The following is a 13,410-nucleotide window of genomic DNA, read 5'->3' as shown; positions in this document are numbered from 1 at the left end:
CGATGGCGGAACCACTGCACCCAGCCCCGACCTACCGCAGGGGGACTGCCCCACGCCGGGCCGGAGCGAGAGGCTCAGGAAGCACGTGCCCCAGGGACCAGAATCAGCGAGAGTCCCACTGCTCTCCTGCGACAGCACAACCCGCTCTCAGGCACAGTCCCAGGACCGCATCTGACCCACCCCCGCAGCTTCGCAACCTCATTTTCTTGTAGTCTGTTCATTTTGCATCCAAACGAAGGGCAACACACCAGAGGGTAGCGCCACCCAAGAGTTAAGCGTCCGGCCATCGCACAGCTCGCAACAGCGGCCGCAGCCAGCACTGAGGCACGCCGCGGGGAGCGTCCCGGTGTCAGCCGTCCCCGTGTGTGGTCCCAGGCGGGCTGGGAGGGAAGGATGCGTTGGGAGAACGGGTGCAGGAGCAGCCCGGGGAGGGGGAGCCTGGCTCGGAGCACCAGCCGCGCGCGAGACAGACAAGCCGGAGGGTGGCCCGGGCTGTGACGCAGGCAAGCGAGAGGCAAGCCCCGTGCCTGGCGGAGCCGGGAGGGCAGGAGGCTAATGCCTCGGTGCTCCGGGGAGCAGCAGGCTCCAGCGCTGGTGCCTGGGGAAGACAGCTGATTGCCCAGAAAAATAAACTTAGCAGCAGCCATGACTACATTCAGTGAGGGAACATTCCCTCGCATTCAATAGTGTTTAATCTTCATCTAGGCTCAACACAAATCAGTAGTGCAGCAATATAAATACAACCGAGGAAGTTAAAGCCTTTTGGCTTTCATAGCTCAAAAAAAAAAAAAAAAGCCAATGAAACAAGTTTCCAGTTTTTAAATTAAACACAAAGAAAGGCAATAAACTGCCCACCCATCCACAGAGGAGCAGTGGTATCCTTCGTGCCAGCAAGAGGCTGATTTCTGCCCGAGGACAGGGGTGCAACTCATGAAAGCAGCACAGTGAGATAAAGGAGCGGGTGTGGGGAAGGACGGCCACAGAGCTGCCCCCCGAGCCCAGGCAGCAGGGACACACACGGCCACTCGCTGCTGGTGCTCACCACGCGATGCCCTCGGGCACCGAGAGTTCCCTTTTCCACCGACTAAAGGACAGCAGGTGTGTACTTCGCTCTGCGTTAGGAGCGCACAGGGCTCTTCAGCCACACCACCACGAGGCCACTAAGCTGCCAGCCAGAGGGAGCAGCCTGCTGCTGGGAACTGAAGGTATCAAACCCCTGTTTGCCTGGCTTGTGCAAATTTTAAGGAAAAAAAAAAAAAAACCCCAAACCCATAATGTATAACGTTTCATAACTGAGATATGGTTAATGTCCAGACTCATGGACGGCTTGGCGACCAACAGAAGGTGCTGGGGCCACTGAAAAACATCTCACAGCTTTGGAAGGAAGCCGGCCGTCGGACAAAGGCTGCAAAGGTGGGTGTCCCCTCCTGCCTCTGGTCCCCAGCAGGAGAGCTTGCCGCAGGAGGGGGTCTGCTAGCCCAGCCAATTACCAGACAGGGCGGCTTGTCACATCTGAACAGGCACTGTGTCACCAACACTCCCAGTGAGAAAAGCCTGACAGTAATTTAGAACAGCTACAAAGCCCTCTCCTACCTGCAAGCTGATGAAGGGTGACCATAGCGTTTAGATTCCCCCTCCTCTACACTCCAAAAGCAGCCAAGTGCATGTGAAAGGACAAGTCTAGATTAAAATAGTGCTAAAACTATTAGGGAAGGTGGGAGTAAAAGAGAAGCAAGCTGTTGGACAGCACGAGTAGCCCGTGGTAGGCTACTGGTGCCTGAAGGTTGCTCAGAGCACAGCCCAAAGCACAGCCTTGACCTTCCTTCTCCCAGGAGCTCCCAAGGCCAGCGAGCTGGAAGTCCGTGGGCATTTCCTCCGCTGCAGTCTGAGGTGGGCCAGGAGGGTCCTGCACATTGACAGTTGCTCCAAGTGGTTCTGTCCTGCCGCTCTCCAGATGCCAGCTCTGTCCTTTCCTGACGCTTTGCCTGGGGTTCACAGTTGCCTTCTCCTCCCTTTGATTTCCCTTGAAGTTCAAATTCAAGTACAACCAGTTTTAACTGAATGAAAAGAAACCCACAAAACCAAAATTTTCTGTGAAAGGAGTTAGCAGCGTTGTTCCTAATCAAACCGGCCGCCAAGGGCCCTTGTAGGATAGGGACGGGAGTGGCCTTTCCCACTGAGCTCCAGCAAAGGCCACCGGAGGGGAGCTATAGGATCTCCTCCCTCTGGTTCTTGGGTTTGAGCATCACTTGTCCGTTGCGCAAGGAGCCATTCTGGCTACGGAGCAGTTTCCCTTTTTCACGGTCAGGCCACGTGAAGATGGCTTCATCGCTGTCCAGTTCAGACTCGGAGTGCATCAGGCTGGTGTTGAGGACCTGGGCTTTCTGTCTGCCGCCTTTGAAGGAGAGAGATTCCCAGGTTAAAAGCTACTTTTAGTACCGGCCAACAACCTCACCTTATTCCATTCCCCCTTTAAGTCTCCTTTTCCTGTCATGTCAAAGGGACAGCCTAATCAGACTTTTCTGTGTCTGTCACCTATTTCTTCAAATGCTGAAGCCAAAGCAATCCTCTTCCAGGTACTTTGGCATGACAGAGGTCACACAGACACTTTGAGACAGTGCAAAGCGCAACAAACAGGTAAAAAAGCAAATTACATTACCAGAAGGGGCGGTGAGGATACATGGGAGCTTTGTCTCCCTGACCTTGCTCGGGGCATTGCCTAGAAAGCTCTCTGAGGGCTAACGGCTGTAGTAAAGGGAATATGCAGGTGTGTGAGGGAAGATCGCTGCATTCTTACTACCCTCTCTACTCTCATCTCTGCTTCTCTTGCCTGCAAAGGGAAGAGAGATAAATTAGCAGGCTGAATTTAGATTAATGCACAAGGACAGGAGAGAGACATTTACTGATATTGTCAGCAGAGGAAATATTTAAATTTAGCTTTTCCTTAATGGAGAAGTGCAACATTTCCTCTGTTAGCAGAATGCTCCCTGGACATACCTAGCAGGGAAAAAGACTTTAGTCAGCAGAGAGCCGCAGAAGAAGCAAGATGGGTTTGGTTACCAGAGAGCAAACGGTTGAGGCACATTTGCTACAGACTGCAGAACAATGAGCCCTTTATTTAACAGTGGGGCTCTTCTGTGCGAGGTGACAGATGGTCAGATTAAAGCAGAGTTGGGTGCTGAGGGAGGAAAAAACACCCTGTTTTCCTTCAAGGGTATCTGTACTTGTGCAGTTGGGATGGGCGGGTTCTCAGAGGAATTGTCTGATCAGCTCTGTCGCTGCAATGCCCTCCAACGCTGTCGTTGGGCACTGTTCACTTTGCTGGAACCCCATTAAATGGGATAATAAGAGGATGAGCAGTTCTTTTTCCACCAGCAGACAAGGATCAAGGGCTATTTTCCACGCACAGTTAAAATAACCCCTCCTTGAGACAAAGCCAGGATACACACCCTTCTTTGAAACACGTATCTCAGCAGCTGAAGCGCTGCTCAGCATTTGGCGGGGCTGTGCTTTGCACACACTTTCCCTCGTCTCCCTCCTTTCCCCGTCGGTCAGCAGGTGACCACGGCTCGGTTCAGGTATCAGATACGATCGCAGCAAAAACGCTCCAGCCTGAAATAACTCAATGATCTTTGCAAAGCACCTGACAAGCGCTCTTGAGGACAGCAATGCGGACAGGAAAATGCTGGGTAAGAACACTGAAGACAAACAACTGCCTTTCTGGAACGGGGCAATGGGCCTGTAGCCACCCAGAGCACCGAGGGCTTCACGGGTCTTCCCCCTAAGAGAAGTATCTGCTTCCTGGAAAAATTAGAGGATGAGCTAAAATGTGAAACTTTCAGACCCTGATGCTCGTGAGGACAAGAATGAATGTATTTATGAACAAGTCATTTGGGGTGGGAGAATATTCGGGGCAGAGATAAACATCGCTCTCTCCAGGCCATGTGTATTTCCAGGTTGCTCGGTGACCCTTTGCTTATCAGCCAAAGTCCATCAGTTTAGTGAAACGCTTAGTGACACTCAACTCATGCTTTGCTGTAGAGCAAGGCCAAGGAATTGCATATTGGCAAGAAGCAAACTACCAGAACAGAGTGGAAAACTTTAGAGCAAGAGAAGTTATAGTGAAGATGCAGTGTTGGGCTTCCCGGATCAGGCCGGTCTCTGCACAGCTTACATGCATCCACGTACTACTTCTGTCATAGGAAGTGGAGACATAAGGACCAGGCCAGTTTCAGCCCCAATTTCTAAACCAAAGAGTTAGATAACTTGACTAAATGCCCTGTCTGATCTACAACAAGCTCTTAGATCTTCTGAGACTTGTCTGTCAGTGTCATGTTTGTTTCACTCCAGGATTTTAAGTCCACTGAGGAAGAATGTTCTTAGTCAGCATTCTGGAAACACTGAGCTCTTCTCCCTCATGTTTTACCTGCTTTGGGATTTGGTTTTAACTCCAGGCTTTCTTGATCCGTTGCATCCAAAATCTTGTATTTGCTTTTTCGTTTGGATTTTCCTTTTCGTCTAAAGGGGAAGAGAAGGAATTAAGAGGCAGGCCACTTCTGAAAAAGCCGGAAGAAAAAACAACTCTGATCTTCAAAGCTACAGTACTTGCTTATTTCAGATTATGTTCACATCACAAAGCAAAACATTAAAAACTTTGCTTTAGTTGCACATTTATAGGCTAATCCAAATCTTGCTTCTTAATTGAACCCAGAGTTCTAGGACTTCAATGTTTCACATGAAACACTGAGTGGCAAAAACTAACATCCCAGGGCTAAGCAGATGACCTGCTGGGACGATGGGTTTGAACCTTTCACCTCCTAATGCAGCTACTGGGCTCTGACGCACTGATACAGTGGGGGTTACGGCCTCAGTCCCACCTCTTGCAACAGCAGATCACCATCCAGGATAAGATTCCAAAGGCAACCACAATGACGAAAGATGCAATGATCACATACAGCACACTCCACTCTGAAAGCAAAACACCCCAGAGATAAAGACGTTTTGGCACCTCATACAGTTGACAGTGTGTGCTTTAGATGACTACTCTTGGGAAAGGAAAAGAAAAGCCTGACCCTTTGCAGACTCAGAGGCTAGCATCCATCACTGACAGCACCACTAACTCACCGACGGAAGCCAGAGGGTCGAGATCCAGTGTGCGGACTTGCCGCACAGGGGCATTTTTCAATGTGTGTTGATTTATAAAATTTGCTTTCCTGTGGCAGGAAAGCCTCTGGAGGGGCACGACAGAAGAGAGGTGTGATTTATACACTAAGAACGGACTCAACTCTTAGTGAGCGTTCACCGAGAGCATCTGAAGAGGAGTCGCCTCCCTATCAAGTATCGCCTGCCTAGAAGGTGACGTGTAGCGAGAGCAGGGCAGGGACTATCTCTCGTGCGAGCATCATGTCAGAGATACTGGGAGAAAGCAGGTACCTGTTACTCTGCCTACCCTGGGTTTCAAACACCGTTTGCTTTCTGAAAATGAACAATCCCGGGGAGGTTGCACGTACCACAGTTGCTTTCGCCGTCCCCCATCTGCACCCTGATGAAGTTCTCCATCCAGAAGGGGTCACAGACGCAACGCTTGGTGAAGGAGTCACAGCGCCCATGCTCAGAGCAGTTCAGCTGACACGCTAGGGACCAAAACCAGCAAGGTGAACTAAATGACTTGCACGTGAGGCAAAAATGGGACAGTATCGTTCAATACGGCCAACCCCCATAGGCTCTAACTTGAATCTCGTTACTCTGTAGTTCGTTACAGCTGTAAGAAGTGCAAACATAAGCACCTAGGTCTCATGCCAAATCAAGAAGTCCTGCTTCACTAACAACGTGACACACATAACATGCTAGGAAGATTTTGCCGAATAAATCATGATTTTGATGTAAGTTATGGAATTTGTACATTTGTTAAGTAAATGTTTTTAAATAAGGTTTTGATTTTCAAATTCAAACCCAGCCTGAGAGACAGACAAGAAACAAATAGATCCTTTTAAAGGGACCAAACAGAACCGAAGAGTGGCTTTTGGAGGACACAAAAGCATAACATCAGGAGGTCGTGAAAATAATTACTTTACATAATTCTAGTTTAAAATATCTAACTGATCAGCACAAGGTCCTCATAGGATGGAGCTCATACAAGAAAAAAAGTGCTAATGTGAACTTGTAAAAAACTGATAGAAGGGAAACATTTCCTTCAGACTGATGTATGTGCTGGAGAGGAAATTAGTATGTTCACAGCTACCAAGTTCTGTTGTTTTATTGTTTTCATTATGACACTCATTTCATTGGCTGTATTCCACTAACACTATAGTTTAGTTTCATAAGTATCAATCTGCTTTTGATTTTGTCAATTCTTATCTTCCCAGCAACATTACAAGTAACCATTTACATGAAGTTCAACAGTGAACAGTCAGAATTAATTGGTAAATAACTGACAAGTAGAGTCTAACAGACTTATTTTTCTGCTTCCCATTTCCAAACATATGAAAGCTACTGGAGTGAGTGTATGCGTGTGTGCACGCAGGTGTGTTTAGCCCAAATGAAGGTCATTGTTCTTGCAGGCATCTGAGAAGGGAAAAGATGTTAGCTTGTACCACAGTGACTCTTACTTACTGACTGTGTTAATTTCTAATGCCCGGAAGATGAGGAAGTCTGACTGTTGTTTCCTTAGTTCGTTTTTTAGTGTCCAGGCTACTTCTCGTCCTTTGAATATCTGATGGGGAGGCTGGTTCTGTACAAAAAACACCATCTTCGTGCTGGAAGTCAAACAAAAATTATTATCTGCTGCTTCTCCAAACATCAGGCAGAGCGCCATTCTCCCCAGTCTGTCATTAGACAGACTTATTCAGAATCCCAAATTTATTTGAAGACCAGACTTCTGTCTTCATCCTGGAAGCAGTAACATTAGACCTGGTCCTGCAGAAACCCTTTGGGCATCTGATCCGTCCAGCTTTTCAAAGCTAGGGCTGGACTGGTCTTGAGTTTGTTAATGGTTTTGTCAAGTCTAGTTCCGAACACCACCAAATACATCTTTGCATGTTCATGCCAAGTATAAAAATCCCCAAACTTTAAGGTCCTGCCATTTTCATAATCTCCTCCCTCCCTCGCTGTGGGACCCTTAGTTCTTACCACACGTGGAACTCGGGGACTTATCTCACTGCCCAGCACAGAGCTCCAGCATCAGAGAAGACAGTGAAGGTTTACACTCTTTTGCGACGGTTAATTTGAATGTGCAAAGTGTTATAGCCAGAAAAAAGCACAGCTGTAGAGGATACTGTATTCTGCATCTTTTATTGCATTAACTTTATGACAGAAGAACTTGCTCCCCGAGGCTTGCCAGCCTTGCAGAGCCCTGCGTATCCTTCAGATTCACAGAAGGATGCACGGATGTTTCAAATTTATTATTACCAGTGAGCCTATGAGTCAAAAGGATATTAGTGAAGCCTGCAGAGTATGTGAAAAAAAGACAGCAGCTGGGGGAAAAGATCTTTTTTAAACAGTACAAGTTACTTTGATAGCTGAGGCAAAAATGGCATCTTAAAGCCATCTGTGAGAATATAATTTCTGCTCTTTTATAACACTTCTCACTCTTCTGTCTACTTAATAAATACATAAACAGATGAAGCATTAATTACAAGAATCCCTTACTTGCCTTACTCAGTGAAGAACAATGGCAACTGGCCTGGTCATGGCAGAGACAGAAAGGTAATATTACAACAGAAAGTGCTGGCTGAGCTCTTTAGTTTTGCACGGACTATGAATTCTGATTTTACTGCTACAGCAGGCAACGTGGACACGAAGGAATCGATACATTACTGAACTCGGGAAAGTCTAAAGTATAACTGCAGATTTATTGCTGACTTGCTGCGTGACTTTAAGCATGTCCCTTAAATCTTTTTCAGTGCTTTATCTACCTTAAAACTACTCCATTTTTAGTAAAAATTAAGTGCAATATTGCACTTATCTCAGCAGATTACCACTCTGCCCTTGACAAGCTTGTTGCCATGCCACTCACACGCATGTTCAGGCATCCTCAAACACACCTACAGGAACGATGGACTGCTGTTAGTACAGAGACGCGCAGGTGTTGCTGTGACAACGCTCCAGCACCAGTCGCTGAAGTTTTCTGCAGAACAGTGAATTTCCCAGACCAGCCCTTTGTACAGAGGCGGAAAGCTAAACTCGATTGGGTGCTTTCATGCCAAAGCAGCATGGGCAGGATCCAGCTGGGCTAAACCATCCCTTGTATGACTTGCTGGCTGCTGTACTTAGAGCTGAGCAACACTGTCCAGGCAACACGGCCCTGGCCTACAGCCCTGCCTATAAGCAAACTTCCACTTGTTTAGAAGAGACCGGCCGTAGTTTATTGTAAGCTAAACAGCAATCAAACCCAAGTTCTCCCTATCTCTTCAAACAAAAATTACATTGGTTTTCAACATTTTCTTTTACATGAAATGGAAGCAGTTGTGCAGGCAGTAAAGCTAACGTAACACTATGAAGTTGGCGTGCGGGGCTGCTGCTCAGGGGACGGCTACAACACCACCTCTGCTGTGGCGTCAGCGTTCCACCAAACTGCTCCTGTACCCAGCCCCATTATTCGTCTAGTTATAAGTCACAGCTGTAGAACATCCTTCAGATAGTCTTCACAATTTTCAAAACCAAACCAGATTAGTTCTTATTTTACAGATTTGGGGGCAAAGACATTAGCAGCAGCAAACAGCTTTTGAGGACAACGCACTATCTGCAGAGGGGAAAGATACCCAAGACCTGCTTGGCGACACACCTTCTCTCACCCAAGCAAGCAGGAATACCAGTTTTAAGCAAAGTCTCCACATGTTCTGATTGTCCAATCTGCTTCCCAAGGGAAAATACCTCTTGGTTTACTAACCCCTCAAGCAATCCCCCTCCATGTACACTCACAGACAAACCCTACCTTTGTTCGGTGTACGGCTGGATCTTCTGCACAGTAATGTCGGAGTCGAGGACCCCCAGCAGAACGCCTATTTGTCGGATGAACATACCCTTCTGCCTCTCGGTCAGCTGGCTGACATTAACATCCAGAATCATCTCCACAAGGTTATTCTTCCTAGGATCTAGTGAGAATGTAGACAACACAGATCTTAGAACTTCTATTTAACAGTCTGGGTATGAGTCAGGTTTCTATTATCTTTCCAGAATCTTTGAACACAAAATTACAGAATCTCAGTGTAGGAAGTGATACAAGTCTATGACTTTCACAGGTAACAAGAAGAGTGAGCCCCCAAGAACCACATGAAAATACAATCACATCCCCCAAAACTTTTGACCTTTTACAGTTCTGAGCTGGACTAGACCACATGTTCTAATCTCAGTACACTGTATCCAGACAAACAGAGGGCTTGCTGGCGCACTGTAGGCAAATGTGGCACAGCACAAACCCCAGACTCACCAGGTTTGACTTCCACTGTGGTCCGTTCCACATCACTCTCTCCTTTGGCATCTGTTACTCTGAGGTGGAATGTGTAGGTCCCTTCTACCAGATTGGACAGGAGAAGGACAGGATGATGGTCTGAATTATTTAAGACTTCCTGAAAGGCAGAGCAAAACAAATATCAGGAAACAAAGGATCAAACTAGCATGATATAGCATCATACTTAAAAGATACAACTAAAAGGTAACAGGTGCAACAATCGGCTTTATATTTCCTCAACAGCTGCCAACGCTACCTCCCACTGACTTTTGCGATGCTGCAGACTGCCATTTAAAAAAGAAGCCTCACCCCAGCTGCAGGGCTCCCCTCATCCCGGGTCCACAAGTAGCTGACAATTCCCTTATCATCAGAGGACTTCGATCCATCCAACTCGGCTGTATTTGTGGGCAAAGTGATGACAACATTACCGGCAATCTTTGCAACTGGCGGCTTGTTTATCTCTAAGCAAACAGAAAAAAAGCAGTTAGAGAAAAATCTGGTAACACTCAATCAAAACCTACGGCATTAGATCTCCATTGTAACCCAGAAATCCCTACCTAACCCTGGGGGAAGAGAAGGGAAACCACACTGTGGGATTCAGCTGAAGATACTGTTCCTCCACAAAGGGGTAAACCCTCCTGATTTAGAGAAGGCCATTTCACTACTCTCTACATTACTTTTCCCCCATTCCTTACTCTTATTGTGCCTCCGAACACAGGTTTTGCTGAACTGCTCAGAGATAACCTGTGTCTCGGGCAGCTCTGCTCATGGCTGGACATACCTTCTTTGACAATGACATTGACCGAGCTCTGGCTCTGCAAGTTCCTCTCATCTTTAACTGTCAGAGTAAACTCGTATGTCCCAACTTGAAGGCCCGTTACAGTGGCAATGCTGCTGTTGGCATTCTCCAGCTTGACGCCATCTGGGCCCCTAAGCAAAGCACAAGAGGATGAGTTAAACTTTGCACAGACCACGGGAACCAGCCTCACACCAACCAGGAGGCTGAAGCTCAAGCAGAGCTTATGGGGATGCAAACAGACAGTTGTATAGAAATCGAAAGTCCATGACAAAAAGTAAAATTATTTTCTCCAGTTACAGTAAGATAATCAAAAGAGTAAGTGCAGGATTCAGAATAAAAAGCATAATTGCTGGTGGTTTAGTGTTTTGGTTATTTTTAAACGAGGGGAGCACTGATACCAGCATTTAAGGAGGGTTTACAAAAAGTAGTACTTTCAGCAAAATTGGCTTGTGAACTGAACAATAAGCCAATTTTTTTAAGAAAAGGTAGAGAGCAAAAATAGTTCCTTCGTTTATAAGAGCTTTGCACAGACTCTGCATTAGCAAATAGAAAAAGCCACTGCAAGCTGCTCACAGGCTTTTCCCCCAAATTCCCTAAAGCACTTCAGGGAATTTACAGTCTGAAGGGAAGCACAACAACGAGAAAACACTGCCTCATTCAAACACGCTGCAAAAGGACCGAGTTAGAAGGCCCTGCTGCTATTTGATTACAAGAGTCAGTCTCTTCATACAGCCGAGACCACATTACACTGCTGTGATTCGAACATGGCCCGTCTCCTTTATGTGCCACAACCACCCTCAGAATGGGAATCGGGCCTTGAGACGAAGGCAAAGGTATTTCTAACGCTCAAACAAAACTCCACCTCTCTCCAATTAAACATAAATCCTTGTCTCATTCTAGTCGCTGGTAAAGCTTGTCAGGCCTGATGTTACCAGGATGCAACACAAGGGAACGATGTGGGTGTGTGTCTTGTTTTAAATGAAAGACGTAGATAATTGCTTAAGAACAGTCTGGAAGATGATACACACCGTGTTTTTTCCCAAAGAAAGGAGACTATCTTCTGGTCATCTGAGCTCTTGCTGCCATCTAGAGTGGTGCTGTCCACAGGAAGAGTTAATTCTTTATCTGGACCAGCATCTGCCTTTGGGGGCTTATTGTTCTCTGAAAAAGGATTGCAATATTTTTTGTACACATGCCATAAAAGGCAGAGCTTAAACCCCCAGCATTAAGAGGTTTCTCCATGATCCCTAGTATATTTCCTGCCCATTATCTCAACCTTGTACTCAGAGAAAGCGAGGTTAAGAGCAGTTAAGAGTTCAGGTCAGTGTTTCATTCACACATCTGCAATAAAATACGAATGAAATCTATGAGTTGTGATTTTTGCTCTCGTTCTCTAAGCATTACCTCACTTTTCCTGCTCCTGTCCCAGGACCAAGCACTGTGGGCAGAGACAGCTGCTCGGAAATACAATCCTGCCATTACGGCGGGATAATGTCAATTAGACTACATTGTGTGAAATAAGAGAATAGCCTAGAAAGGCAATATTTCTAGAAGCTTTCTTTTGTTGGTTTATCAGCATTATACCAGCCCAGAATTAGAGCAGCTTTTCTGAAAGCAACACAGAGCTACCATAAGATCTGGAGTATGTTGACAGATTGATGCTCACCTCTAACCCCTGGAATGGAAGTGGCAAGAGCAGCTGAAGATAGCTTACCTGGCTGGACTATCACAGTGACCTCTGCAGTGGACTGGTGCCCAGCAGAATCCGTCACTATTAGCTGGTAAGTGTAGTCACCTTCTTGCATTGCAGAGAGCTGTAAGACTGGTGTCCTCACCCCCTTTGAGAAAACATGTTCATGTATTAAGAAGAATCCTTAGACAGATGATGATAGACCAGAAGACTCTGCTTCTAAACCAATTATTATCAGCAGATTCTAGGGGCTTATTATTAACTCCTGCTATGGGGCCAGAAGTCTGTACAAGCCACTTACAGGTAAATTTATGCACAGCAACAAGGACACTGTTGTGGAATGTAACAAGACTAATGCCATACAGGGGTTCAGACCTTTTCAGATTCAACAGATAGCAACTCAGGCAAAACCTCTGGGGAGTCCTGTACAAACCACACACATTGAGAACCTGATGCATGGACTTTCTTATTCCATGAATTTGACAGTAGTAATAATCTTTAAAAGAAAAATGACGACATGAAAACAAGTTCCAGCTTTAACTGTTTAGGACTGAGGGGTGTCTAGTCAGTGTCTGGCCAGTATCCGCAAAGTTTAGACTCTGGTGCAACTCAAAGAGTTGACTGTTTGCCACTGTGTTTGCCCAGCTTTGGAAATGCATGACCTGGCACAATGCCATCCTGACAGTTACCTAAAGGGTCACAGAGTCTGGCTCCACATCTGCTGACAGCACTTAAGCATCCCTGCTTGATTTAGCTATCACTGATGTTCTGAGAAGTCAGCAACCGAACACGGAAAGAACACACTTCCCTAGCAGCCACATAGGGTACAGTGAGATACGTGGACATGATCAAGTTGAGGTGAGACCTGCTGTATGAGGCATCGGAATCCAAAGCCATCAAGTTCCCATCTCTCTCAATCCTCCATTCTCGAGCAGTATTTAAAACTGCATTGCTCCAAAAAGGAAACGGGATGCCAGTGAAAACCTCTGGCTACTGGTACACCAGCTCAGCCCCTAAGCTGATACCAGCTTCACGTGGGTTTAGTTTTAAGTATATATTTAATCACCACATGCTTGCTCTGTAGGATTATAAGAAACATTTGCTAACAGGCAATTAAAAATGATTTGATTATAGAAAAAAAGCCAGCTACTGAGTAATCCAGGATGAGTACAGGAGAACTGCACTGACCTGCATCTCCATCACCTTCCCTTTGCTGTTCGGGCTGAGTAGCCACTCATAGCTGACAATGCTGTGATCGTCAGTGCTCTGATTCCCGTAGAGGGTGATGGAGTTCTGAGGCAGAGTGATCACTTGGTTTGGGCCCGCATTTGCCACTGGAGGATAATCCACTGCTTTGTTCACAGTCAAGTTTGCAGTGGTGGAGTTGCTGGCACCGTCCGAGTCCACTACTGTTAGACTGAAGAGGGGAGAACAAAAAAACAAAAAAGTGAAAGCAGTGAAGAGTCATGACTA

The 13,410-nt window shown here is 46.4% G+C and overlaps 1 protein-coding gene across 1 annotated transcript in view; it reads right to left on the bottom strand.

Annotated features, from left to right (window-relative positions):
- Window positions 1-2,012: 2,012 nt before the first annotated feature.
- Window positions 2,013-13,410, bottom strand: part of KIAA0319L (KIAA0319-like ortholog) — a 31,314-nt gene continuing 19,916 nt past the window's right edge. The window contains exons 9-20 of the mRNA XM_009895615.1: window positions 13,126-13,354; window positions 11,962-12,085; window positions 11,276-11,408; window positions 10,230-10,378; window positions 9,758-9,909; window positions 9,428-9,566; window positions 8,933-9,092; window positions 6,613-6,755; window positions 5,511-5,633; window positions 4,878-4,968; window positions 4,427-4,518; window positions 2,013-2,395 (exon numbers count right to left, since the gene is read on the bottom strand). Coding sequence (XP_009893917.1) covers window positions 2,208-2,395; window positions 4,427-4,518; window positions 4,878-4,968; window positions 5,511-5,633; window positions 6,613-6,755; window positions 8,933-9,092; window positions 9,428-9,566; window positions 9,758-9,909; window positions 10,230-10,378; window positions 11,276-11,408; window positions 11,962-12,085; window positions 13,126-13,354 — 1,723 coding nt within the window. The 3' untranslated portion in view covers window positions 2,013-2,207. The remainder of the gene's footprint in view (window positions 2,396-4,426; window positions 4,519-4,877; window positions 4,969-5,510; window positions 5,634-6,612; window positions 6,756-8,932; window positions 9,093-9,427; window positions 9,567-9,757; window positions 9,910-10,229; window positions 10,379-11,275; window positions 11,409-11,961; window positions 12,086-13,125; window positions 13,355-13,410) is intronic.

The sequence above is a fragment of the Charadrius vociferus genome, unplaced genomic scaffold, assembly GCF_000708025.1.
Source record: "Charadrius vociferus isolate BGI_N301 unplaced genomic scaffold, ASM70802v2 scaffold812, whole genome shotgun sequence".
Taxonomy (NCBI): domain Eukaryota; kingdom Metazoa; phylum Chordata; class Aves; order Charadriiformes; family Charadriidae; genus Charadrius; species Charadrius vociferus.
Note: the sequence above shows the minus strand (reverse complement) of the source record. Positions and strands in the feature narration are given on the sequence as shown.